We start from the raw sequence: 25,021 nt of genomic DNA on the forward strand, positions 1-25,021 counted from the left end.
TCCAGTGGAGCTTTCTGCACATAACATGACATGATCAGTTCGGCATCCCCGGCCTCGCACTAGCACAGGGTTCTACAATCTATGCACGGTCTTGGGGTAAAATGTATGAAGTCAACCATTGCGCATCAGTCCCTGCTTACTGTCACACAACTTTTCACCCTTTCTCATTCCAACCTCCATCCCAGCATGATTCCAACTGAAAACTCTACGCGTGGGGGTGAATCCTACACCACGTTTCCGCCCAAAGCTACTGCCCATTAGCGTTCCTTGGTGCCCGTGGGCCAGGCCTCACCATCATATGGTTCGCCCTTGGCCGGCTGAAAGTCTGGGACCGTCCAGCCGGGCAACATTATTCGCGACCTGACAGCTGACAGGTGATTTTACCGCGAGAATCGCGGCTGTAAAGTTTGCGGTGGGATGGCATAGCGAGATCGGAGGATAGTTGCTGTTCAAGGGCAGCTATACGAGACTGCATGCTGGCTTACATTATAAGCAATCCTCACGAACACCAAAACCCCCGACACCGCCAAGGAATCGGACTTCTCCGGTTTGATCTACGGCCTTGGTTTGTGGCGTGCTGCAGGAAAATTTTCTACAGCTAGCTTCTTTGAGATGCGTGATATTTGGATGTAGTGGGCGCCGAGGAATGTGGCTGACTCGGGAGGGGATGTTGGGAATAGCTCGCGATGTCGGTGTATGGTACCACTGTTGTGTTACTTGTACAGACTGAGGCGAATCCCGAACAATGCGATGTTCCAGACTTGTGGATGAAATCTCCGATCGCATCCGATTGTCCAACTCAAGTCGAGGGATCGCACAGAAGGTCGATGAGGATACAATGCTGTCACAATGAACAAAAAATCAACTCTATACATAAAAAGAAGTTGTCATAGACTCGGTGACCGCCACTATGGAACGAAGGATAGGTGGTGGCCCAACCGAATGACCCGATGGCGCTACTGCACTGGACATGACGGGTAGATACGAAAATAATGCAGGGGAGGGACGGTGCGATCTGATAATCTGGACCGAACTTGCCGAGACTCGAGACAATTGTCTGGTTGGCCGTGTCAGAAAAAAAGAAATGCTTCCAACGAGAATCGAACTCGTGCTTGCGGATTGCCAGATCCTTTTGATGGAAACTGTCATAACTCGTATGAGACCGCCGTACTAACCACTATACTATGGAAACTTGTTGACGACTGCCCTTCATTTTTTGTATAATAGTCTTTAGCCAAAATTTCTTGGTTAGTGAGGGATGCTCCTTCCTCCTTCTCGTGCTTGCCTTGCGAGCTTCACCACTGCGATCAGACTTCTGGTACTCTTCAAGTCGATAAATCTCTTACCTTGCAGTTTATTATTTCACTGCTCTACAAGTACTTCTTCTACCACACCAGAAACACACCCTAGAATCATGAAGGTCGTCGTCGAACAATAACATAGCCAGGAGACCCGCGGAGAAAGTATATAGACCAAATCTCCTTTATGAGCTAACAAAATCTTCACCAACATACTTTGGCTGCAAAACTCAATCAAGTGTCTCACAACAAGATAGCCAGGCATTAGAATTCAGCAAGATCCGATGTCCCTGTCCTTGTCACCTCCCTTCTACAGCTGTCCTCCGAACCAGAGCCAGACTTGCTCTGATAATGGAATGATGGATGTCTTACACTCCTAGCCTACCAGAGACACCAGTATGAGCTCCGTGCTTGATGATCGGTTCGCACTGACTAGCATGGAAAATCCTGGTCACTGCGGGCTCAGAAACCTGCTGACACTTCTCGACAACCTGAGCTAGCTAGTCATATGCTCAGGAAGTGGCGAGATGGGGGCGAAATCTTTTGTGGACCGCAAGCTATTCCGCGCAAACTGTCTCATTCTATACTATGTCCTTCAAATCGAAGGTATCAACAGACCACCCGTCTATCAAAATCAACAGCCTCAAACCTCTTGGCACACCAACCCACCTTCAACCCAAGCCTTTCCGAATCCAGGCCCTTTTCCGTTCGCAGGGCGATCTCGTTTCCAGAATCCGTTCTCCATCTGTTTGACTTCACCCTTGCCCGTTTTGAGAGGAGTTGGTGGCCTGGCGTGAGCTTCTCACCCACCGACCCGCCCGTTCGCCGATCGACATAAACGCAGCGGCGCACCCCCGAAGATCTTGATCACCATCAGAACACGCGGTTCGCTCAGGGCTCGACCATGTCATCGCCTCGAGCCCACCCGAGAGAAACCGAGAAGGCTATAAGCTGCGACATGAATCGTGCTAGATCCGGTGCCGTGGTACGATTGCCGTACTATAAGCCCACAGGACCACTTGTATGCCGCGTGTACCATTGGATGAACTGGGCACTGCAAAGTGTAAACGGTGGGATTCCGATCGTGGAATCGCAATCGCCAAGAGGGCGCCAATACCAACCACTCCCGGTGCCTCGTGCTGACGTTTACTGGGCAATGCTTAAACGGTAGGTAGGGATAGGTATTGTTGAGGGTGAAGGCGATGTATGGTTCGTCGGAACCGGAACCGTGGGTTTTACTCTGCACGCTGTAATCTGCACGGAGCCAGGGTTACTCAGAGGAAAGGAGTTTGGTTCGGATCTCAGCTGAAACTTGACAGTCCATGGTTCTGGTTCTGGTACGGGTTGTGCGCCGAAGAGAAGCCGCGATGACTGATGACACTGACAGGTATAATAATTGGTGGTATAGTATAGAGATCAAGACGATCGCAACCGCCAGGATCGCAATCACAAGGCGGCCCAGCCTTCTTGATCCTTTTCACGGGGTAAAAATGTAACAGTGAGACATCAGATCACAAGTACGGGGTAATCACCAGCTAACGCCCTAGTAGTAGAACATTTAGCACAGACTTTCCCAGGATTTTGGCTGCGATAGAGTCTAGCAAAAGCAAACCCCTAACTAAACGCACATCAGACGGGCTGGGTGCGGATTTACAGTGCGGAGAGAAAAAAGCAAACACCAACGAAGGAATAAAATCAGGAAAAGGAGTAATAAACATCCTCACCATGCCATATCTAGCCAAGAAAGGAATAATAAGCTCCAACTCTCTCAGTCCGCGCCTCGAATATCCAGAATGCTGGAAATTGCAACTGGGGTGATATTCTTCTAGTCCAGCATAGCGCCAAATAGCTGCTGTAGAAGACGCTACAGCGAGGAAGTAGAATCCCGATCGACAGATTCGCGCGCTAAGGAAAGGCAGATACTCCTGAGTGATAGACGCCACTAAACAACCTGTTCTCTCCGGTGAACTTACACTGAGTCAAGCACTCATTGCCTTAACTTTGGATCCGAAAGAATTTGATCGTTTTGATGTCTTCCAATGCCGCAAATAGGACACTGGTCCGTTCCCGGTGCGGCGATCGACATCAGCGTCTATCAGCCCGGACGACGGATGTTGTCCGAGCGGCCAAGGGAGACCGAGTCAGTCACTTCAGGGAAGGCAAGGCACCGGGCTCGGGACCCAGGGTGTTGGCTCCGTCCTGACTCCTCGGAAATCAGGCCGTGGTGGCGAATATCCTTGCCGTAATCTTCGTTAGGATGTGGGCATGTGGCATGTGTGCATCTGATCATGGTGTGTGCGCGGCTCACAGACCAGATTATCGGGTTTGAAGCCGAGAGTATCCGAAAGGGGGTGATGCGTGACTTTGTGGTCGAGAAATTGTGTTGTATTGTATTGTTGATTGATTGTGTGTTGACTATACAATAAGGTAGTCTGGTCGTAGACAAAAAGGAAATTGTAGGTAGGCAGCTTGCCGTGAAGACCGAGCAAGAAGAGAAAATCTATATACATGAAACAACCAGAGAATAAGACAAAAACCACCCGTAGAGACTGAAGAAAAGTAAATATAAAAAAGAGATGACATGAATCCGCTCATAGAACTCGTCACCGAGAATGGGGTATATCTGCTCACAGCTTTTGACTGGATGAGAGGAGCAAAATGGGAAAGATAAATGGAACCATAAGAGGGGATACACGATTGTAGGAGAAGTAAACCGTTATTTCCAAGGTTATAAAGGGTTATTTCCGAAAAGCCGTCGATAATTGGAATCAAAGAGAGTGTTGAAGAGAGGGGCATCAATTAAACCGCGTAGGGGAAAATTTGGGCATGAGAGAGAGTTGGTCGGTCACCGGGCGCCGTCGGAGACAAAAGAGGGAATAGAAAGTGAATCGTATATGTGAACCGATTGATCGAAATCGCTTATCGTGCCCATCTCCTGGCTGGAGGAGACATCTTGCCCGTTGGTGGTAGAGAGTCCTCACTCGATCGGCCGCTGCCGCTGGCATCTCCGTTCGTAGGGTATGCTGGCTCGGATGTGATTTCAATCGTCGTGTGTTGGAACACCTTTCCGACCGGCGCGAGTTCAACGGCGTTGGTGTTTTTGACGATATCGTCAGTGGACCCGTCGCGGCTTTCTTCGTCGTCGCCCCCCTTGTAGGTGCGGAGGGCACTGATGTCGGTTCGCATGTTCTTGTCCGTGGTGCTGCTGAGTCCCTTGCGGCCCTTGGCGAACTTGTTGTAGCTTCGGTCCATGCTGGGTTCGGATTCGACGATGAGGTTCTTCCTGGTAAGAGTGTAAAGCAGCACATCGACCAGTCCGGAACTGGTAATGAGCGCACCAGCAACACAGAAGTAGACAATGCTGGGAGTGTCACCTCTAGCAGTTGCCATACGTCCGGCAGCAAGAGGAAGAGAAAGCACAATATAAGCGATGGGGTAGATAACCATGTATCCGACGACACGACGAAGACGCTTCAAACTCTCGGTGTGGCTGCTTCCCAGAATGGCGGACTGCTTGATACGACGACGGAGTTGGAGCCAGAGGACGGCGTATAGAGTAATCGTACCGAACTCGGCAAAGAAGATCCAGAAGTAGTGAGTCCACAGACGGACGGGCTCGTACTTTTCACTAATCCAGCACTTTGTAAGGTTAGCATTAATCAAGAAGCAATAGTAGAAGAGAACCTACCCAAGCACCGGCAGGAACGAAGACATCCGCTCCGTGAGACCCAAGAGGAATAATGACGAGAACAGCAACGAACAGCCAAAGTCCGATGACAATGGAGACGAAGGCTCGGTAGCTCAACTTCTTACCCAGGGCGACAATATAGAACGTATGGAAGGCGATGGCCAGCACGAAGATACCACTGGCAGGATCACCGATCTGAAGCCAGAACCCTTGGAGGAAGCAGGCCGCGGTATTGGCTTCGACTTTATTTTCTGCATACCATTTGGCACATATTAAGAAAGCGAGTGACTGTTGGATATCGGCAAGGACGAGGTTGTAAATCAGAATAATATACTGGTTGTAACCAATGTACCGTTGGTAGTTGCCTCGCCAGAAGAAAAGACGAAAGGTAATGAACGCAATCAATATGAATGTAGCGACGGTGGATAGAATGGCCATGACGAAGACGGCAACCAGACCTTTGCGGTGGTCCTCTGGTAAGGGATCGATGCTTTGACCGCTCCCATTGTCGCCATCCGTATAGGCCACCCGCGGCATCAGCATGCTGCTGGCCGGGCCTAAAGAATGTAACACGTCGAATACACTCATCGTTGTGGTTCAGTATGGTATGCTTGAAAGCGCCGCAAGCATTATCCGAAGAGAAGGGGAAGGGGGAAGGAAGGCGAAGGACTCGTCGAAGCCGCTGTACTTCGGCACTTTGCAGGAAAGAGCGCTTCGGAAATCTCGTTCGGGGTTGATGGGGTATTTGAAGAAAAGGACAGTGCGACGAATTTGCAGAGTTCAGTCGATAAGCTTAGTTCGTGTCGTTCCTTTCTTTTCTCGAAAACCAGGGGATTATCCACACTGACAAAAAGTGACAAAGGTAAAAGGATAAATAAGGGACAAGATTTACAGAAATGAGTTCAGGAGGATCAAAAGGGCCAAGGTAGCGAAGGACTACTGACGTATAGAAGCAAAGCTTATGCCTGGCGCCGTTTTGAGTTTGCGCCATGCGTCGCAAAGTCAAAACCCCACGAGGTGTACCACAATTCCCAGCGAGTGGATCAGATGAAGAGGCGTGAGCGGCTGAGTCCGACCTAAGTGCACAAGGCGATGGACCCAATGATCAGACAGGGGGGAATTCAAGGAGCGAATGGGATGTCGTCCAACAGAGAGGATAATGTTCCCTGAAAGGTGCCCTAGCCGGTCTCCTGGGAATTGTGGAAAGTGTTCAGCGAAACCGCATAGCGAATCGTAGTCGCTGGGCTGACATATTAACTGTGCTGTTTCGTCCTTGTGACTGGTGGTCGAGGCTTATCGAAAAGTACCTGCATCTGCGTTGGGGTGCCTGACCCTCTCGATGGAGCTGGAACCTGGCTTATACGGGGTAGGTTTACAAGCGCGACGACATCGATGCTCCCAATCCTGGCTTTGACGCCGCCATCGCCGCAAGGCGCACGAGGGAGGATGCTGTATCGATGGCCAAGAAGGCTAATACTGATGCCCAGGGCTTGGGAGCACCTTAGCGTGAAAGCTTGCTCGAGGATTTGCAACAAGAAATTCACGGCGATGCAACTTGCGTGTAACCCCGCAAGAGAGGAAAATGGAGGATTGGCGGCAATCTTGGGTCCCCTCTCCAATCAAACGGCCAACAGTCCAGCCAAGTCCAAAGATATTCTGGAGCCCACAATGACCCGCTTGTTCTGCCGATCGGTCGACGCTGGAGCCAATCCCGGACAACGTCCTCTCTTGGGTAAGGTGGCTTGATGATCCTTGCTAATCTTCTTAAAGGGGAATGCATTCTCGAAGACTGATCTGTGCTTTTGGTCAGCACGCCAGCCATGCTTCAGTAAAGACTTTTCTCGGGTCCGGTAACGACGACCCAGAGATGACCAGCTCCATCAGAGATATTCCTTCAGCCTCTCATGGCTCCAGCGCCATCCGCCACTTGAACCGTGGAACGATCTCCGGGCAATTTCATTTGCCTTGAAAAGCGCAGTAGTCGAGTAGCGAGAGCGACGGTGGTGTACATGTGAGACGGAGAGGGCAACCGTTTTGCGATAGAGCTGTAAACGCACGCTCGCAGTCTGAGCAGTGCATCGCAGAACGAGTGACGCCCGTGATTGGGCTAATTGCAACGTGTTTCGGCAGTTCCATGGGTGCTTCAACCGAGGTCGAGGTCGAGGCTCAGCATCAGGGGGCTTGCGTAGTCTGTGCTTGTTATCTCCGAGGACCTAAAGATCAATCTAGAGGTAACCCAAGTGCGAGTTGAAAAAGACGTCTATATTGGCAATATATGAGCAGCTGGAGACACATCCGCTGTAGGAGTCGGTGTTTGAAGTTAATTGAGACCAAAAGAGAAGGAGAAGCTGGACTTGCCAGATCACGGGGCCACAGAACGGAATCACTCTTTCTCCGGACTCCCGCTGCCCCTCGAGATTGTTGACTGTGCCTTCTTGACTTCCTTGTGTCTTCTTTACAATGTCTACGAGTACCTCAACAACTCTCAGGTTCATCTCAGCGAGAGGCAACCCTGCAGCTTGGTGCAGAATTAGCACGACGCGACCAAATTATTCCCGAACAGCGCCATGCAGCGGCCGCCTTTGGTGTGCCACTACGCAGGCACTTACATACCTCACAGCCAATGATAGCACCCTCTAGGGAACTCGATATCAGAGGAAGCCCGGAATGCCCGTTCTCTACTTGGAGCGTCAATCTTAGCTGGCATCGCAAACTTCGACCCCGCATTGCGTCCGACAGTTCCAGCCGTTGGCGGGGCCGGATTTTGTGGCGCTGGCTACGGCTGATTCCTGGCGATTCCTGGCGACAATTCGTTACACCATCTTCCTCTTGTGCTCGCCCTACAGAGTATATATGATCATACTGTCTGTCATATGGCGGACACGTGGAGAGCATCTCGGAACCAGCTTCTTCAAATCTCCAGCTCTGGGCTTTGAAAACCCATGGTTCCGTTGGAGAATAGAGTTGCCGTTCTCCAAGTCGAACCGTTGGTCTGAACTATGGAACAACATCCTGATCAACTCTTCAAATCAGCGGCGCAGCGTCTGCTCGACCCGGGTCTACTCTCCTATGCAACAAATGCCCTATGCAACAAATGCTGACTCGAGCACTGCACCGATGGCAAATTCTCGTCATGATGACGCCTTGTACTAGGGCTCCCTTGCCCATAGCACAGAAACGATCTCTCCAAGCTGGGTGTAAGCAAAGACTGATCATTCGCCAGTACCTTGCAGGACCCTTTCGGCATTTGCTTGTTTCATCCGGCCATGGAAACAATCTAGAAATGCCGCGTCCACCACAAAAGGACTGTGCGCATCGTCGGACGTTTGCATCCAATGATGTCTCGTAGATTCCTACGGGGCCCTGGAATCCCTCAATGCTCTCGTCGAGCAGCCCAGCATATCTATCGTTGGTGACTAAAAATTATCGTACCGGGGCTTTTAACCATGGCAACCCTGGACGTTTTTCAGTGTCGGTCGTTGACTTCCTAGTGGCAACCTGAAATGATGAACTTCATAGCGCAGTCTGTTAGTCCATCACGACTATCTGTCCGCGGTCCACCTCATAATCATGCCTGACCTTACCGCAGAGGTACTGCAAGTTATGAGAGCCGAAGCCTCTCAGGAGCGACCTGAGTACAACCCCCTCGGCTCGTTCTGTAATCCCGTTCATGCCCTTTATGCTCCTTAAGGCCGCTATCCTTGAACGCCTTGTGAGAAGGCCACCAACGAGCCGTCTAGCAGCTTCTTAGGGTCCCTGATTTGCATATGGCCCACGCGTTCAGCACGAGCCATGAGCTGAGCGACATGCAAAATCCCGCAGATCAGCACTAGCATTCCGTGGTGGCCATCCAGGTTTAACCGGAATCATATGAAAGGTTCCAGGGAGGCGGCAGCCGCTTGGGTCGTGCTCCGATATTATCGAAGCTGGTTCCAGTATTCTGGTCGAATGTTCCTGTTACGAGTTTCTAATCGGTGACTGCCACCACAGTAGTTACATAAAGATTTCTTGAAGACCGGAACTCCAAGCCTCCAATGGATTCTCTCCAGGTCTGGGCACCAAATCGCCAACACCGCCAAGTTCAGGGCAAGAGGCTTACCGGCGGACGTCCCGATCGCCTTCTCTGGGCGAGCTCCATACCTCAAGCCACCCAAGAAACCAAGCCCATGGCCACAACGCCTCGCCCCTCTTTCCAACAGAAACAACCTGGGGTCGCGTGCAAAATTTTATTTCTTCGCAGTCGAGCACTCTGTCAAGTGTGCGAGTTAGTCTGGCATTGCGCACAAGCACCGACTGAGTCCCGCTTGAAGCACTCCTAACGCAGGGCTACTGGGCACCGAATCCCAATCATCCAACGCAGGAACCGTAAGCCAACCAGTACCTAACGGGCACTCACCGCCGTTCCTAGCCCAAGTGCGAATTCGAAATTGAATCCAAATCCTCCATTGGATTGTAGCGCTGTCACCAATCAATGAATCTTGTCCAGTTTGCTCTGGGCCTGGACGCCTAACCTAGGACGAATCACGAGGGGACCCGGGTGCCTCACTGTCTCACTGGACTCGAGTCATTTTGGCCCCTCCGTGGACACCGGGATGTCGCGCGGCTTCGATCCCAAAACGGAGATTAGGCTGAGTGCATGGGCCATGGGGGGCACTCCTCCCGAGGTGCTGCCGAGCCGGCGGTCCCGTTCTAGATTTCATCGACTGAGCGATTGCTTGCGAATCTTGTATATTACGAGGAGGTGATAGATTGATAACGTGTACAGAGTATATCTATCTACTGCCGGTGCGCAGTTCATATAACTAGTCTAGCATTGCGACATCACTGTGCCGCAATATACTGTTGGGGTGGAAGATTGCATCTTATCTCGCCCACGGGCTGGATGGCTGAGCGCCGGAGTCCGGGCCAAAGTGAGATAGCTAAGTAGAAAGAGCTTTTGCCAACTGCATTGTTCGAGACAAGATACCTCTAGATCCTCGCATGTCCGGGAGATCCGGGTTCGGCTTCCGGCGTGAACATGGTACCTACGTATATAGGTAGTACCCGGGCGTTGGTAGTTGCGGAAGGATTGCGACAATATATATTTTCGACTTCGACGGCCGTGCTTAGTCTCAGTCTTAGTCTACTTTAGGTGTACACTCCCAATTACCACTTGCAGGATCAATGGTGCAATAATATATATTACTGTCATATTATACGCAAGAGCCTATAACAAGTCTGTGCATAAGTATAAACCCTCAACCTAATGTTGCTAGGGCTGCCTAGGTACCTAACTGTATGTATCCAGAGCCACACACGTGGATTCCAAACAAGAACAATACAACCATCCTCTGGTACCAAGCACAATGCCACCACTCTCCACTGGCGAGCTCCAGCTCCAGCTTCAGCTTCAGTTAATCTAGGTCGAATATAAACTGGCACTGACGACAGGTAAGCTTGGATAACTAGGTGTAGTGAATCTAAATCCAAACGATCCACATAATGACTCGCATTCGCGTCACCCTCCCATCTTCCCGGCTCTGTTTTGCCGGATCGCTGGTTGCTCTAAACATACGAACGAAGGGTTCAATCGAATAACCAGAAACTGAAAAACTGAACTTCATCTTGGTATTTATTCAACATTCAACATTCAACATTCAACATTTCTTTTCTCCTAATCTTCATTTCATATCATATCGTTTCAAGAGCAAAATAGGGTGTAATATGGACATGAGCTCAATTTCTTCGTCGTTCTTCGTCGGGTTCTTCGTGGCATATCGTGGTCGTGACGCTGATGGTTGAAAACCAGGATAAAAAAAAAAAAAAAAAAAAAAAGCAAAGGAAAGCAAAGCGGAACAAAACATGGGCGCGATTTATCTGATATGATATGGTGTATACCAAACGACGACGCAGATGCAATGCAATGGAGACACAGGCGAAATGCGACACAGACGGAGTATGGGCAAGGGCAGGGGCAAGTAGACATGAACAAGATCGCGCAACCGATTGAGACCTCCTGAATCAACTGACCATGGAATGCTAATCGAGCAGGTAAGCATCCTACCTCCTCCTCGAGTTCCGACTATCCCGTCTGCCCAAATCCTCCTCACCTTCATCTTCCTCTTCAACGGGCGCCGGAGTCCGACGTTCAGTACGCCTCTTCGGCCTCCGTCGCCGATTAGAACTAATATTACTCGCGGAGTCATCAGGCGCCAGGGACATAGCATCATCCAAAAAGTCATCATCCGTCCCACTCTCCCACGGATACGCACTCGCCGGCGTGCCCAAGCGTGCCTCAACAAATGTACCCCGGCGATTCTGATTCGCAATCGACAATCCGGCACCGCGCTCTCTCAGTGCCAAGCGAACAGTCTCAGCTTTCATATGGAGAGCCTCAAATGCATCTTCCAACGCTTCCATCCCCGCATAAATCTCGCGCTCGACTTCAGCGAGGGCAGCGATTTCCATTTCCTCGTCGAGGGCGATCGGGCCGCCGAAGGAGCCGGGAGAGTTCGGGTTCCCGTAGGGTTGAGACATGGGGCGGTCGAGTGGGGATGGCGTCGGGCCGCGCGACATGCGGCCTGTGCTGAAGGGGGTGTTTGAGCGGCTGGCGGAGTAGCGGTTTGAGGCGCCGGAGTCTTCGGCGCCGCTGCGGAGGAAGCCGTCGAAGCGGCCTGAGATGAGGATGTCCCATTCGTCGTCGCTGATTGCGGCCAGGGTCGCGAGGACGTGGTGGATGGCGGGGTTGTTGAGCATGTACATTGCTGTTTCGGGGTCGCGCGGGCGGGAGGAGAGTCTGTAGAGGCGTTGGATTGCGTAGGATGAAGAGACGAGGGCTTCGGGTCTCTCGCGGGGTCCGCCGTCTGGTCGGGGAGTTGAAGTGGATGTGATTCCGAGCAAGGCACGGAAAATGGGGCGCTGTTCCGTTGCGAGATGGGTCATCATGGCAAAGGTGAGTGTCTCGTCATCTACTTCCTCCGGTGCACTCGTTGGCTGCTCAACTTGCTCGGCGAGCCACTTGTCAACAGCGGTTTTCGTCTTGCGTGACTGTCGAAGGAAATGTTCTCGGTACTCTTCCGGCACATCAATATCCATCTTCTGCATAGGAATGTGTTCGTCGCCTCCTAGAACCGACCCGCTCAATTCTGTCGTGAGGATAAAAGGCGGCCAGCTAGGCAATTCCCGGCGCCCAGATACCAGCTCCAAAACTTCACCCCAGCTAACACCCGACGGGAGGTCTTCATAGTCTTCATGTTCGCACATCAAGCAACGGCAAGCTTCCGATGAGATATCACGTGCGAAAACAGCCTCTAACCGATCAAGCAAGCGACGAGCCACAGACCGAGAGCCAGTCGCGACCGCGAGCGAACCGTTCTTATTTACCACACTCTGATAGTCATCTAAGAGGCGACTGAAGGGCTCGAACACTCTACTAGCCGCCAGGTGAGGCTGGACTTGCGGCTGATCGCCGAACACTGTATTTAGGAGGAGGGATCTCGGAACATGGTAATCCAATCCTCCATTATGTAGTAGATAATCAACGCGCGGGTTCGCCACGGGAACATCTGGGGGAGGCGGCGGAGGAGGCGGGGTGCCGTATGTAGAGCCAAACGTTGGCGGTCGGCCATAGTCCATGGCAGCTTCGAACGGTGTGCGGTGGTGGTTCACGGAGGACGGACGATTAGATGCGGAGGATCGCATTTGTGTACGGGACGGTGGCTTCTCAGGACTCTTGATTCGAGACGAAGGCGAATGACGAGGTGCCGCGATGGTCGCGTCGGACCCGTTGGCCGATCCGGAGCCCAGATCTCGAGGGGGAGGCGTGCGTTTGCGTTCGTGATCGAGTTTCGACTTGGATGGTTTATGACTGGCGCTGCGAGACGGGGTATCTCTATCTTTCTCTTTGCTGTGACTCGAGCGCTTCGATTTCGGGGTCTCCGGTCGCACGGTAGACTTGCTCGTCTTGCTGCTGTCATCTTTCTCCTTTTTCGCGCGTAGACTCGACGATGACCGGTTGAGGTCCGTCTTGATCCTAATCTTAGTCTTTCCATCCTTCACCACTTTCTCCGCAACTTTCTCCTTCTCCCCCTTGTCATCGACCGTACTGCCCTTGCGCGAGTGCTGATCCGTACTCGTCAACGGCGGACTCGGCGGCGCATTGCGGGTATCCGGTCGGTGTGCCTTGCTATCGTGCTTATCATGGTCATCGTCATCAAACTGCTCCGTCAGATCGGTCGGATCCGGCGTAGGAACACCCGTATTACCAACCGCCTCGCGACTATGAGCCTTTGAAAACGTAGGATACGGCAAACTCGTTCTTGACTCGAGGAAGGAAGCCGTCTGCGAGCGGCTGGCACTGTCGAGGCCAGGCATGGAGGAGCGACGCTGCGATTGTTTGCGGGACTTGGGAGCCGAGGCGGAAGGGGTCGATGCGCGGACCGGTGGTTCGTCTGTGTTTGGGTCTGGGTCTACTTCCCGATCCCGGTCTCGATCCTTGGTTGGCGGTAGATGGGACTGCTTCTGAGAGGACGACCGGTGTGCCTTGTGTTTTGGTTTCAGGGAGGTAGAGGAGGATGAGGAGAGCTTCCTGGTTGGGTCCCTATTACTTCGGTCATTTAGTCTCAGGGGCAGAAACATGGCTGCTGAATTGATGGAGGTTGGTAGGTAGGTAGGTGTTGTAGGTAAGGCAGGAAGAAGAAGAAGAGGAAGAGGAGTGCTGCCGCTCTTCCTCTTTCTGTCTTTCCTTTCGGGCCCTTCCGAACGAACGAACGAACGAATGCGATTGAGTTGCGACTGTGTAGTTACCTCGTAGCTGTGAAAAGTGGCTTTGTGCAGTGGTTGACAGCTCAATGGAGCGAGTGAATTGCGAAACGGTCGAGGTGGTGTTGCACCGAGGGACCGAAGATGGAGGTCGCAATAGGTTGGGTTGCTCGTCTGGCGCTTAGGCGACGTTAAGGGCGGTAGTAGTGAGAGAGTGGTTGGCGCTTATGTCAGTAGCTAGAAGCTATCTTTAGAGTCATGCGACATGCCGTCGCTCATGAGAACAGGGAGAAAAAAGAAATGATGAGGGAGTGACGGATGGAGGCTGGTACAATAAGATCGTGGGATTTTGCGGTGAGCAGGGCCCAGCAGACCCCACGATGCTGAGCTTTAGTTCGATGTCACGATCAGTGGGCGCGGTGGAGTCCCTGGTCCGTGTCGCTGCATGGAAGCCTGACGAACGTTGCCGATGGAAGGTGTTGACTGTATGCAAGTAGTATAAGTCTTTGAAGTTTGCTTTTGACATCAAATAGTTGAAGGAGTGAAGCAGGAGAAATCGTGTTTGCCTTGGGAGATTCGTTGGCATCCCCGTTGCCGTAAGTTGCCTTTTCTGCCTGAGGCACTCACGGCGCTTATTCTATAGGCCTTAGGCAGACTCTATACACTTACGAGCTTTGACTCATTAAGCTCACAACGATTATCAAATGTTCAGTAAATGGAATATCCAGATTATCCTGCTATCGACCTTTCACCGGCGACGTCTCAAGAACCCAATTGCCCTCCTCAATATGCGCCGTAGCTCCCCGTCTAGCAGCCCGCATGACCTTTTCGCTGGCCCTCGTTCTATTTCCGGTCTCCCGATCCCAAACCCAGCCTTCCTTCAACCACATCCAAGTCAAATAAGCACGGAGCTCTTTATCCATTGGTAGAACCGACTTCCACTCAGGTGCGAAGCCTTCCTTGTCTGCACCACTTCCCTGCCAATCCTCCGCCAATCCCCTCAACTCATCGCGGCAGAAAATGCGCCAGCTATCCAATGCATATGCTCCGGCGCCAGGGAGATGCGCAATTTCCCAAGCGACCCGCGGATTACTATCGGTGATGCACTCGGCTGGTTTGACATCTCTGCCATCTGTCTTGCATGGGTAATTCAACTTTCGGTATCGTCTGCCACGGCTAGGAGGGTTATCCAGCCATGTCTGTGCCAAGGCTATACACTTTCTTGCCCTCTGATTTTGAAAGCCAAGACAGTTGATCATGGCTGTTAGCTCCTCCGGCTTCGCAGCGGCCATGGTTTCAATTGTGGGGTATCTGTCGAAGACCTGAAAGAGGACGGGGAGCGCAACACCGCCGCGGGTTCGGTTGAGAAATATTGTGGCGAGGAGCAAGCGAAAGGGATCATGGGCGAGCTGCTCCTGGACCAAACCGAAGGATGGAGCATCGATTGGCGGGAATGGAAGACATGAGTCGTCATGCACGAGAGGGCCTTGGAAGTATGGCGACTTCTTCGTGGGCTTCAAGCGTGGTTTCTTTTCGAGAAATATCGTGTTTAATGGAGGGTGCTGTGGAGGGGTTTCTGCTCGGGAGTCGCGTTCAGGAGGGCTTGATGTGGGCTGAGTGGGCTCGCTAACAGCCTGGGCTATTCCATCGGGGTCGTCGTCGAGATACATTTTTGGAGGTGAGCGAGCTGGCGAACCAGAGGGACTGTCATTATCGGACTCAAGGTCACTGGGAACATCACTTAAGCTCGAGTCGGACAGCAAGAAGTCGGAAGCCAGACTCATCTCCTCCAGCATTGCCAGAACCTCTTCTGACAGCGGTTTCTTCGAGGTCTCTCGCGATGCCTCAACGTTCACAGACTCCATCTTTGAAATCTTCTTACTAGGTGAATTCACAAAGTATTTCGACCTCACCTCATCGCCGGTGGTCAACTCCGGTAAATCATCGGTACTTAAAAATCCAGCACGATGGGATCTTCGACTGCCGCACCATGCTTGGCATTCTTTGCAGAAGACTTGGTCTTGGAGACTGCTTGCTGGGAAGGTTGGGCGCTTTTGGCGCGCTGCCGTTTCTTCTTCGCGCCAGAGCGAGAGGACTCCTGCAAGGATCTCTGCCCTTCAACTTTGACGGAAACCGTCGACTTCTTTTTCTTGGCTGGGGCGGCATTAGATTTGGGCTCTTTGTTCGCCTTCTTTTGAGATTCGGAGGCTGCCTTGCTTGGAGCTGACTCTGAGCTACCGCTCCGCTTCCGCTTCTTCTGATTCTTCTGGTTCTTTCCTTGAAGCTGTTGGGGCTTCGACGACAATGCTTTGTCAACAATGTCGACATCATCCCTAAGGAAGTCTCTCAGATCAAAGCGGTCGAGGTAGTCGTTGGACTCCAGCGCGGCCGAGCTCGAAAGACTTGCAGTCCCCCCGGACATGCGCTTTGACGAGGATTGGGTGTTTAGTGAAAACCTTTCAACCTGTTTGCCCTTACCCATGGTCTTGTTCTTCTGATTAGTCGACATTTCAGGCCCTGGGTAACTGGAAAGTCCATCGTCGATAATATCGTTCAAATCAAAGGGGTCGAGACCATAGCGGTAAACGGGAGTTCGTGATGCTTTAAAACCAGCCGTTCCAGCAGACATGCGCTTTGACGAGGGTTGAGTGTTGAGTGAAAGCCCCCCAAGTTGTTTATCCTTAATCACGGTTTTTTTCTTGCTCCCAGAGTCAGTCGACGTTTCAGGCCCTGGGTAACTGGAAAGTCCATCGTCGATAATATCATTTAAATCAAAGGGGTCGAGACCATAGCGGTAAACGGGATTTCGTGACGCTTTGGAACCGGTAGTTTCAACAGACTGTCTCTTCTTCAAGAAATCAGTACCAAGCGGAAGCCCTTCAGAGACCTTCCCTGTGGAGGAACCCTTGTCTTTCGAGACCCCGGCCGCCTCACTTCCCGGTTTTGTAAGCGCATCGTCAAACTCAAGTCCAAATTCCGCCCTTTCAGTAAAATCACATCCCCAGCCAACATTAACGAGGTAGTACCTCTTAATGTCCAAAATCACCCGGTGTATAACAGCCTGTTCGTATCCCAACCTCTTGCCCTCCTCATTCACATCCCGAACGAACTGGATGCGCGAGGAGCGGGGAACAGGGTACTTCTTATCGCGCATAAAAGTATGTGCGCAAATGTAGGCGAGGAGCGGAGCGTAAAGGTCTCCGGTCGAGGGCGCGGAGGATGGAGGGTTGGCGCTGTTGTCTTCCGCAGGGGCAGCGGTGGGGTCGCTGAAGTTCGCTGGCTCAGTGGGGAAGTTGACGTCGAGATTGGCATTGACCTTGCCGTCGCTGGTAGATTCGGCGATTTCGACATTGTCTTGGTGTTCAGGCGCGCTCATCATAGCAGACATCGTCTTGCGCTTTCGTCGAACCGGGGTAGGACTAGAAGGGAAGGAGACAGTCTGTTTATCGCGTCCGAGTATCACCATAGCAGCTTTCCGTGTGGTGTTGTCTGCGATCGCTGTGCGCTCGGTACTTGGACTTTGGCCCATGGGTCTGGGAGAATGAGGTGTAAGTAGCTGTTTGTGGGTAGAGTGCAGAGGATAGAGAGATATAGATGGAGGGGAGATGATGAAATCAATGGGTGAGAACAAGTTGAAAGAAAGATGTGAGAGCAGATAATAACACAACAAACAAAGCCATTAGGAATCGATGTGGTGCTGGATAGGCATCGAGAAATTCACTCACTCAGGTGCTGCGAAAACAGTAGACAGTCACCCACGCGACCCCTCAAACAGCGCCCCTCCACCCTGCCAACTCGCACCGAGCGCTGCAGTTGGCATTCAGCGATAGATGCAGATATGCGAATATCGCGACATTGTCTGCGATGATATAATACCGCCTTGGTTGTCCAGATGCGAGAGGAACAATACTGAGAGAGTCTGGGGAGCGGAGGAGGAAATTGGTGATCGCGATTATTTGAGCGGACACCGCACGGACCAGCGCCTTATTTCCTGGACTCTACCATACTGTCAGCCGTCACTTCTATATCACATACTCAAGATGCATTCTAGAGTAGTTATACGTCCTCGATAATACAATGTGTGCGTGCCTTATCTATTCATCTAATATCTAACCAAACCCAAAACTCTGTCCCGTAAACACAAGTCCAAGATTCAGCACCACCTATGCCATCTCAACCACATCCAAAACCCCAACATTCCAACGTTAAATGCCTCTAGACGTGCTCTAGTTTAAACAGCAAACCCTCCAGAATCCAACTGTCTCGGCTCCCCCGCCGCATCAAACGTCCCGTTCGGCAGAACCCTGATCGCCTGCGCCGTACTCGTCCCCGGCGCCATCCAGGTAACATTATGCCCCCGCGCAGCCATAAAAGCAACAGTCCCATTATCAAACGCATACTCAAAGCTCACCTGGTTGGGAATAAGCTGATCGTGCAATCGTGGCTTCGCCAAAATCTCAGCAGCAGTAAGACGTTCATCCACAGCATGAATAATATTCTGTACTGTAGCTGTAATGATTCGGCTTCCACCCGCAGAGCCAGAGAGGAAGAATGTCGTGCCGTTGGGGTGCGTTACGATTGTTGGTGTGCAGGATGATAAGGGGCGCTTGCCGGGGCGAATGTAGTTCGATTCAGAGGGGATATATCCGAAGGAATTCGACGAACCGGGGATGGAAAAGTCGTCCATTTCGTTGTTTAGGATTATGCCTGTTTCTGGGACGACGAGGCGGCTACCGAAGAGGAGGTTTATGGTTGTTATTGCTGATACGGACAGGCCGGATTTGTCGGTTGTGGCGATGTGCGATGTTCCTGGTCTATACCAGTTATACACGTTTTAGTCAGTAGTTCTGGTAGATGGGGGTTGAGACTTACGTATCGAGACTCTCGTATCCAGCGGGGTCATAAGCAGATACATTCTGCGTCCTCACATCCGAGATCTTATTGTGGATTTCGGTGATTGTTGACTGTGCGAGCATGGCCTTTTCGTACTCGGACATGCCGTCGACAAAGCCGGGGTCTCCGAGAACGGTTCTCTGTAACCAGTCAATTAACCAAATCATCCACAACGCATTGAGAAGTAATAACATACCAACCCATACCCAAACCGCATCGCCTCATCCATCCGATGCGTACTAAGATTCACATTCTCGGGCGTAAACAGCGTCCCATACGTATCCAACACCTTGAGCATATTCAGCGCAACAGAGCCACTAGACGGCGTCGTCGTGCTCGTAACTTTATACCCCCGATACTCAATCTGCGCATAGTCGCGCGTAACAGCCGTATAATTCGCAAGGTCGTCGAGTGTCATAATACCCCCCGCACCCTGCAGCGCCCTGATCGTCGACTCGGCAATCGAACCCGAATAAAACGCATCGGGCCCCTCGGCCGCAATAACCTCAAGGGTATCAGCGTACCGCTTCCGTGTAATCGTGTCACCAAGTTTAACTCTCGTCCCATTGGGCGCGAAATCCACGGCCCAGGAGGGGTCTGTAACGAGGAAGTCCTCGTCGTCGCCAACGGCAGAGTCCATGTATTTCACTAGGTCCTGACCAACGGGGAACCCGTACCGCGCTGTGTCGATGGCAGGCTGGACGAGCTCGGACCACGGAAGCGAACCGTATTTTGCGTGTAGATGTTCGAGACCGCGTAGTTCGCCCGGGACACCGCTTGCTAGCCCGCCGATTGTGGATGCGTCGGTGGTATTACTGTACATATCTTCTGTTGCGGCTAAGGGGGCCGTCTCGCGGAAGTCAATGTACTCGAAGTCGCCGGTGGGGGACTTGACGAGCATGAAGCCGCCGCCGCCGATGCCGCTGTGGTACATTCCTGCTATGACATTAGGATTCAACTCAATCCATCAAGTATGAGGAGTAGAAGGTGGTAATCGCACCAACAACACCAACGCAAAGCATCGTCGCGACCATCGCATCCGCTGCATTGCCGCCCTTTAGGATAATATCCGTGCCGTGCCGACTGCAGATGTGGCTCTCGCTAGCGACAGCGCCTCTCTTGCCGAAATCTGCTTGCGATACTTGAGATCGTCCATTTTGACGGATATACTCGGTGTACGAGTCCGAGGTCAACGGCGACGGAAGCACACCAGGAAGATGCACAAGCAGACCCAGGAGAAGCAGCGTCGTACAAACCGAGACCTTTAAAACACGCGCCATCCTGCCAGACTTGAAACTGAGTTTAAAGTCGGGATCAGACTCGAACTCGGCCTCGGAGCTGGAGCGCACAGCGAGGGACTGGGCTTTAAAGAGCAGAGGTGGTGGATTTGACTCCGGAACCGGAATGCTTGAATAAGGCTTGTCTCCGATCCCGTTCTCCAACTGCAAATTGCTTTTGTCAAGAAGTGGCTGTGGAGGTGACACCATCGTAGCTTAATATTAGCACTTACGAATCCAACAACAAGCCGGCGAATGGTGCAGGGGCGTTTACCTGCTTCTCCACATCTGGTGCGGTAGATTCCTGCATTGGGTCTGGGCTATGGCTGACTAGACAGGTACCTGGCTATCAATGCGACGTTGGGGCTGGTGGAGGAATAGATGGACGAAAAGGAAGGAGATTGAAGGGGGCATTTTGGAGAAAATCGGTAGCAGACACGATATGGACCAAGGTTTACTTTACTCAGCCAGGCACATTGATAAGCAGGTTGGGTGGTCGGTGTGAGTGGTTGATAAGGTCAGCTGGGGTTACATACTCCAACTTGACTTATCAGTGGATCACCCGATACACGTCGATCTCTGTCTTATCTGTTGGAGTAGAATTTCCCCACAATATTCACAGTCTAATGTCTATACAATTTTACGTCTATCCTCCAATACAAGAATTAACGTAAACCCATCTCACTCTTCTCCTTCATCCTCTCCCCATCATACGGAACCGTATAAGCCACCGCCCGCCTCGCCCACTCAACAGTCCCCTTCCACTCATCTGGCACCTCCCGACTAGCCTCCAGCATCTGCAGCACCGTCCCCACCAGCCGTCGTCCCCAAATCCCCACATACCATTTATTAGAGAGTAAATGCATTCCGACTCCATAATGCAGAAACAGCATCCGCGCGATCCAGTCGTCTTCTTCGTCCTCCAGCCGCACCATGAACTCCTCGCTTAGGTACACGGGGAACGCGAGGATCCCGCCTTGACGTTTCCCGCGCGGCCACTCTTTTATCATTGCTGTGAGGACGTCCCAGGTCGATTGGTAGATATGTTTGTTGGGGGTGGTGGTCTCGTCGATTGTTGCGCGGAGGCGGTCGAGGGATTTTAATAAGTCCCTGGTAGATTTATCAGTACATTGAGTAGTGGTAGTGGGATGATGCGTACCGCTGTATCTGCTCTAGTTCTGTATCCAGTTGTCCGCTGTACCCATTAGCTCATGCACAAAGGTAGCAAAAAAGACAGAAAAGACATACTCCTCAACCTGCCCCTTCTCCCTAAATACCTCAGGCTTATTATAAACCAACCAAGCCTTCATCTCCTGCGGCAACTCAATATTCCCCAACTGCTGAAACAAAAACGCACAGCCCACAAGCAGTCTATGAATCTCAAGTACCTGCTTGAGCGGATCAAACGTCTCCCTGTTCGACGAAACACAGGGATACGCAAACGCGCAGAGCATAATGAAAATCGAGCAGATAAACGCCGGTCCCAGCGCCTCGGGCGCAAGCTCAACAAGAACCCGACTAAACGCCGAGCAGGCGCGGTTCTGGTACTTTAGCGCGACCTCAAGCCACTTGCTATCTCCTTGCCCTAGGAACGCGAGATGCAGCGCTGAAAATGCCATTAGGATGTCTAGGAGGTAGGGGTTTGATGTTGCGAGCTTGGGGACCGCGACTTGGAAGTAGCCTGCCTCGAGCAGGTCCTGACGCAGCGTGAATGAGGCGTCGACGACAAAGTGGTGGAAGAGCTTCATTTCGAGCATCCGGATCGGTTCAGACCAGGATTCTGCGGGGGGTGAGGTTGTGAGGGTGCTGGCAAGGCTGGCGCCGACGCTGTCACTGGGTGTTATGGGTGCTTGGCCGTCTACAGAATCCGGGGGGTAGTCGCAGTCCAGACCGCGCTTTTGGCAGAGGCTGCAGCGGGGAAGTTCTTCGTCGCACTGTGTAGAGAGTTAGTATGGGCAGTGGAGAGGGGTGCATTAGGAGTCAATTGTTCAGCAGGAATAATTAGAGCGCGTCGCGACGGCTCAACGCGGGAAGAAGAAGACTACAAAGCAGAGCGACAAACCTTGACATGACGCCGTTTACATTGGAAGCAGCCTCTCCGGGACTTGGTATGGCTGCGGCGGGAGCTGGCAGGCATTGAGCGCGACAATAACAACAAATCTCATAGGACGAGAGTGGTTCAAGCCAAGCCAGCCAGAGCAGCAGGGGTGGATAATCCGCAGCAAATAAAGATTTTCAAAATAAGAAGCTAATGCGACGAATAATTCGAAAATTCAGGGCAAGATCAATGCGCGTGGTGGCTGTCGTATTCGCGTATCCCCAGAAATGAAAGTGCAGAGTCAGTGGGACAATCCATGGGGGAAACTCGTATCCTGGAAAATCGGGGCCGACAACGGTTTGTGAGCTTGTGAAGGTGACTAATGGGCCGAGATGACCGGTCAACGCGCTAGGTGCAGCATGCAGGAGCCGTCAGATTCTATAAATTAAGAGTCCTTTTTGATTGCGTATGCAGAGGTACTTTGTACTTGGTTTCTTGAAGGTGCGCAGCTTGCCCAGACGGTGGATCAAGCCGGTCGCGGAGGCAAGCAGCACCTACACGGATACAGAAAAAATGCGAAACGGATTCTTGTAGAAGCAAAAATATCATAATTTGAGATTGACTAACTTACATGGAAACTCAGTTGCAAGGACGAAGCAGGGATTGGCCGAAGAACGAGAGATAAAAAAAAAAAGAAAGCGAAAAATAAATGCTTCCAACGAGAATCGAACTCGTGCTTGCGGATTGCCAGATCCTTTAGATGGAAACTGTCATAACTCGTATGAGACCGCCGTACTAACCACTATACTATGGAAACTTCTTACCGAGGCTCACCAGAAATTAGTATTATAGCCCAAGCCATTTGCAAAAAACTAAATCTGCCTCCGTCCAACTTCTGAAATCGACTGACCAAGGGTATCCCTCCGCTTTCAAACTCAAGCCTATATTTGTCAAGTTCGGTTGATGCTTATAATATTCCTCTGTATAAGCCTGCTTGGTGGGACGCTGCTACTGGAAGATACTTTGTCGAACCTCTAGCAAGATCGATTGTCCAAGATTTACACAGACAACGAATCTATATTCTGCGTGGTGGCTGCCCAATTGTCTTCTTTCCACACCCCACAAAGTTGCCAATAAAGCCTTGTTACTCCCATAACCCTGACCGCAAGGTATATTCTATATGCGCATTGCTCTTCGCTTCGGTTACAGGATTGTAGATTCTGAGCCATGGCCCTCTTCCAGATCATTCAATGCGCCGAGGCAGGTCACAGGGTCAAATGGAACAAATCCTAGACTGCACTGCATATTCTTCATGCTTTGATTGGACTGCTTCACAGTCGTAACGTCTTTCTCCGCTCTTGTCATTGTGATTGCCGCATGTTACCCCTCTCGACGTCAGTTCTCAGCCTTGTGAGGGAAGATCTCTCTTGAATTTCGCCTGCGGTGCGATGGGAGTCTTGTTTTTTCTAGGATAAGAATCTTGTCAGCCTAGGGCCTCGAGTCATTCCGCAATTAGCTTTTGAGAAATCGTTTCTGGGCTTTGACTTGTTACCATGGGCCTCATAGCTAAAGCCCTTGATCCTCTTGTTAACCTCTTTCGCAGACAGGAATCATTTCCGGATGTCTGTTACGATGAATGCAGTAAGTTAAGCAAATTCTCTTTCTACAAATCCTGTGGAATGCTTGAAACCTCAGCCTTCTAATAGCGTGATCGTTTCCCTGTAATAGATGCTGCAGGCCTGGAGGCCTCTTTCACAGGACTGACTCCGGCCCTCTGCGAGAACGGCTCAAATTTCCGGGTCCTATACGATCAATGTGTCCTGTGTGTTCGCAGATTTACCACCAACAGCACGAGTGAGCAATCAAACGAGGCAGTTATACCTGACTTCCAACGGTACCTTGACTACTGCGAAACCCAGAACAATGAAACGCAGTTGGTGGATGTAAACGCGCTTCTGTCATCCTGGTCGTCTCATGCGACTGCCCAGACTGCTATAGAGGAGAGCCTTTCGTCGGCTGGATATAACATCACAACAACAACTACCTCAAGCCTCAATGTGACCTCTCCCACCACATCCTCACCGGATGCCACCGCGACGGATTCTAGAATTAGCCAGGCCAATTCGTCAAGCCCGCCGAACGTGGAGGTTATTGTCCCCGCGGTCGTGGTCCCCGTCGTCACGGTATCAATTGGGCTAGTGATAGCCGCATTCTTCTTCCTGCGCCTGCGAAGAAAGCGGCGGATGGCTTTGCTGCGAGAGGGGAATAAGGGACCGGACTACGAGGGCAAGGCGCAGCTTCATGCGGACTCCCTTAGACCGGAGTTAGATGGCATGGCAGTGACGGAAAGTGAGTTATCAGGTACCGCCCAGCTTGCAGAGTTACCTGCGCGAGAACCAGTCGGGAGTGAGATGGATGCAGACAACGTGCGGGATTCAGTTTCAGATGCTCGAAGACGACGGGATACCGATTAGGATATAACGAACGGAAAGGTATAGAGGGAACATGATTATCCTGTTCCAGATCCAGAATTATGTGTAGTTTGGATCGTATTCAATGCCCATTAGACGAGCCAAGAAAGTGCTGCATGTTGACAGGATCTAGAGACATGCATACTGGGACCAAAATAGCGAAACCCAATACCGAACGAAGAAAGAAAAGAGATTAGGAGATATCCCCCAACAAGTACTCTGCTAATGAGTGTCCATTGCATGGAGATCGGTGATCGGGACTGCGTAAATGGCGTTGACGAGAACAAAATCCCGTATCATACTAGTGGAGGTGGGCTCATACTATGGCCCGAGACGGAGCTGGAGGACCATCATTCCTTCCATTTTGGTGGCCATGCCAAGGTAACCCGTCGCGCCTTCCTCACGGTTACACTTCTTCCCCCGCCCCCGCGTTGGGAAGGTGCGACCCTCTACCTAGGTGCCCGCATGACGACGCCGAAGAATAGGAAGGTGCGATGGTCCTATCGCGCCAGCTCCTGCCAGGCTTCTTTATAGTGCCATACCACCGAGCGAGATCTGGATATACTTTCCCCCCAGCTAAAGTCGCGCCGATAAACCAAGTACGGAAGTCGCTTGGT

At 51.6% G+C, this 25,021-nt stretch overlaps 7 protein-coding genes and 2 non-coding genes across 9 annotated transcripts; 2 read left to right on the forward strand and 7 right to left on the reverse strand.

The window, feature by feature from the left end:
* Positions 1-1,085: 1,085 nt before the first annotated feature.
* BDV14DRAFT_t40 lies at positions 1,086-1,192 on the reverse strand. Its single transcript has one exon. It is a non-coding gene; the product is annotated as a tRNA-Met (tRNA).
* A 1,128-nt stretch (positions 1,193-2,320) lies between these two features.
* Positions 2,321-3,222, forward strand: BDV14DRAFT_8462 (uncharacterized protein). Its single transcript, XM_073777669.1, has 3 exons — positions 2,321-2,635; positions 2,686-2,790; positions 2,849-3,222. The coding sequence occupies exons 1-3, from the start codon at positions 2,505-2,507 to the stop codon at positions 3,114-3,116; spliced, it is 504 nt and encodes a 167-aa protein (XP_073631057.1). The 5' UTR covers positions 2,321-2,504; the 3' UTR covers positions 3,117-3,222.
* Positions 3,223-4,012: 790 nt separating this feature from the next.
* On the reverse strand, positions 4,013-5,676 carry gprC. The gene is made up of 2 exons (XM_073777659.1): positions 4,987-5,676; positions 4,013-4,937 (listed from the first exon to the last, which is right to left on the reverse strand). The coding sequence occupies exons 1-2, from the start codon at positions 5,572-5,574 to the stop codon at positions 4,218-4,220; spliced, it is 1,308 nt and encodes a 435-aa protein (XP_073631058.1). The 5' UTR covers positions 5,575-5,676; the 3' UTR covers positions 4,013-4,217.
* A 5,123-nt stretch (positions 5,677-10,799) lies between these two features.
* BDV14DRAFT_168279 (uncharacterized protein) lies at positions 10,800-14,276 on the reverse strand. Its single transcript, XM_073767820.1, has one exon. It carries the CDS (start codon positions 13,600-13,602, stop codon positions 11,026-11,028), a length of 2,577 nt encoding a protein of 858 aa, XP_073631059.1. The 5' UTR covers positions 13,603-14,276; the 3' UTR covers positions 10,800-11,025.
* Positions 14,277-14,462: 186 nt separating this feature from the next.
* On the reverse strand, positions 14,463-15,590 carry BDV14DRAFT_197326 (DNA glycosylase; the record flags this gene model as incomplete). The annotated part of the gene is made up of 1 exon (XM_073772646.1): positions 14,463-15,590. One exon carries the CDS (start codon positions 15,588-15,590, stop codon positions 14,463-14,465), a length of 1,128 nt encoding a protein of 375 aa, XP_073631060.1.
* Positions 15,438-17,638, reverse strand: BDV14DRAFT_8492 (uncharacterized protein). The gene is made up of 2 exons (XM_073777677.1): positions 17,451-17,638; positions 15,438-17,258 (listed from the first exon to the last, which is right to left on the reverse strand). Exon 2 carries the CDS (start codon positions 17,252-17,254, stop codon positions 15,677-15,679), a length of 1,578 nt encoding a protein of 525 aa, XP_073631061.1. The 5' UTR covers positions 17,255-17,258; positions 17,451-17,638; the 3' UTR covers positions 15,438-15,676.
* Positions 17,639-17,753: 115 nt separating this feature from the next.
* On the reverse strand, positions 17,754-20,340 carry BDV14DRAFT_8520 (gamma-glutamyltransferase). Its single transcript, XM_073777683.1, has 4 exons — positions 19,619-20,340; positions 18,815-19,554; positions 18,598-18,758; positions 17,754-18,539 (listed from the first exon to the last, which is right to left on the reverse strand). The coding sequence occupies exons 1-4, from the start codon at positions 20,103-20,105 to the stop codon at positions 17,957-17,959; spliced, it is 1,971 nt and encodes a 656-aa protein (XP_073631062.1). The 5' UTR covers positions 20,106-20,340; the 3' UTR covers positions 17,754-17,956.
* Positions 20,341-22,643: 2,303 nt separating this feature from the next.
* BDV14DRAFT_t39 lies at positions 22,644-22,750 on the reverse strand. The gene has a single exon. It is a non-coding gene; the product is annotated as a tRNA-Met (tRNA).
* Positions 22,751-23,486: 736 nt separating this feature from the next.
* BDV14DRAFT_197330 (uncharacterized protein) lies at positions 23,487-24,407 on the forward strand (the record flags this gene model as incomplete). Its single annotated transcript, XM_073772647.1, has 2 exons — positions 23,487-23,574; positions 23,662-24,407. 2 exons carry the CDS (start codon positions 23,487-23,489, stop codon positions 24,405-24,407), a joined length of 834 nt encoding a protein of 277 aa, XP_073631063.1.
* Between the last annotated feature and the right edge of the window lie 614 nt (positions 24,408-25,021).

This window comes from Aspergillus stella-maris (assembly GCF_047715825.1).
Source record: "Aspergillus stella-maris strain CBS 113639 unplaced genomic scaffold BDV14scaffold_10, whole genome shotgun sequence".
NCBI classification, from domain to species: Eukaryota; Fungi; Ascomycota; class Eurotiomycetes; order Eurotiales; family Aspergillaceae; genus Aspergillus; species Aspergillus stella-maris.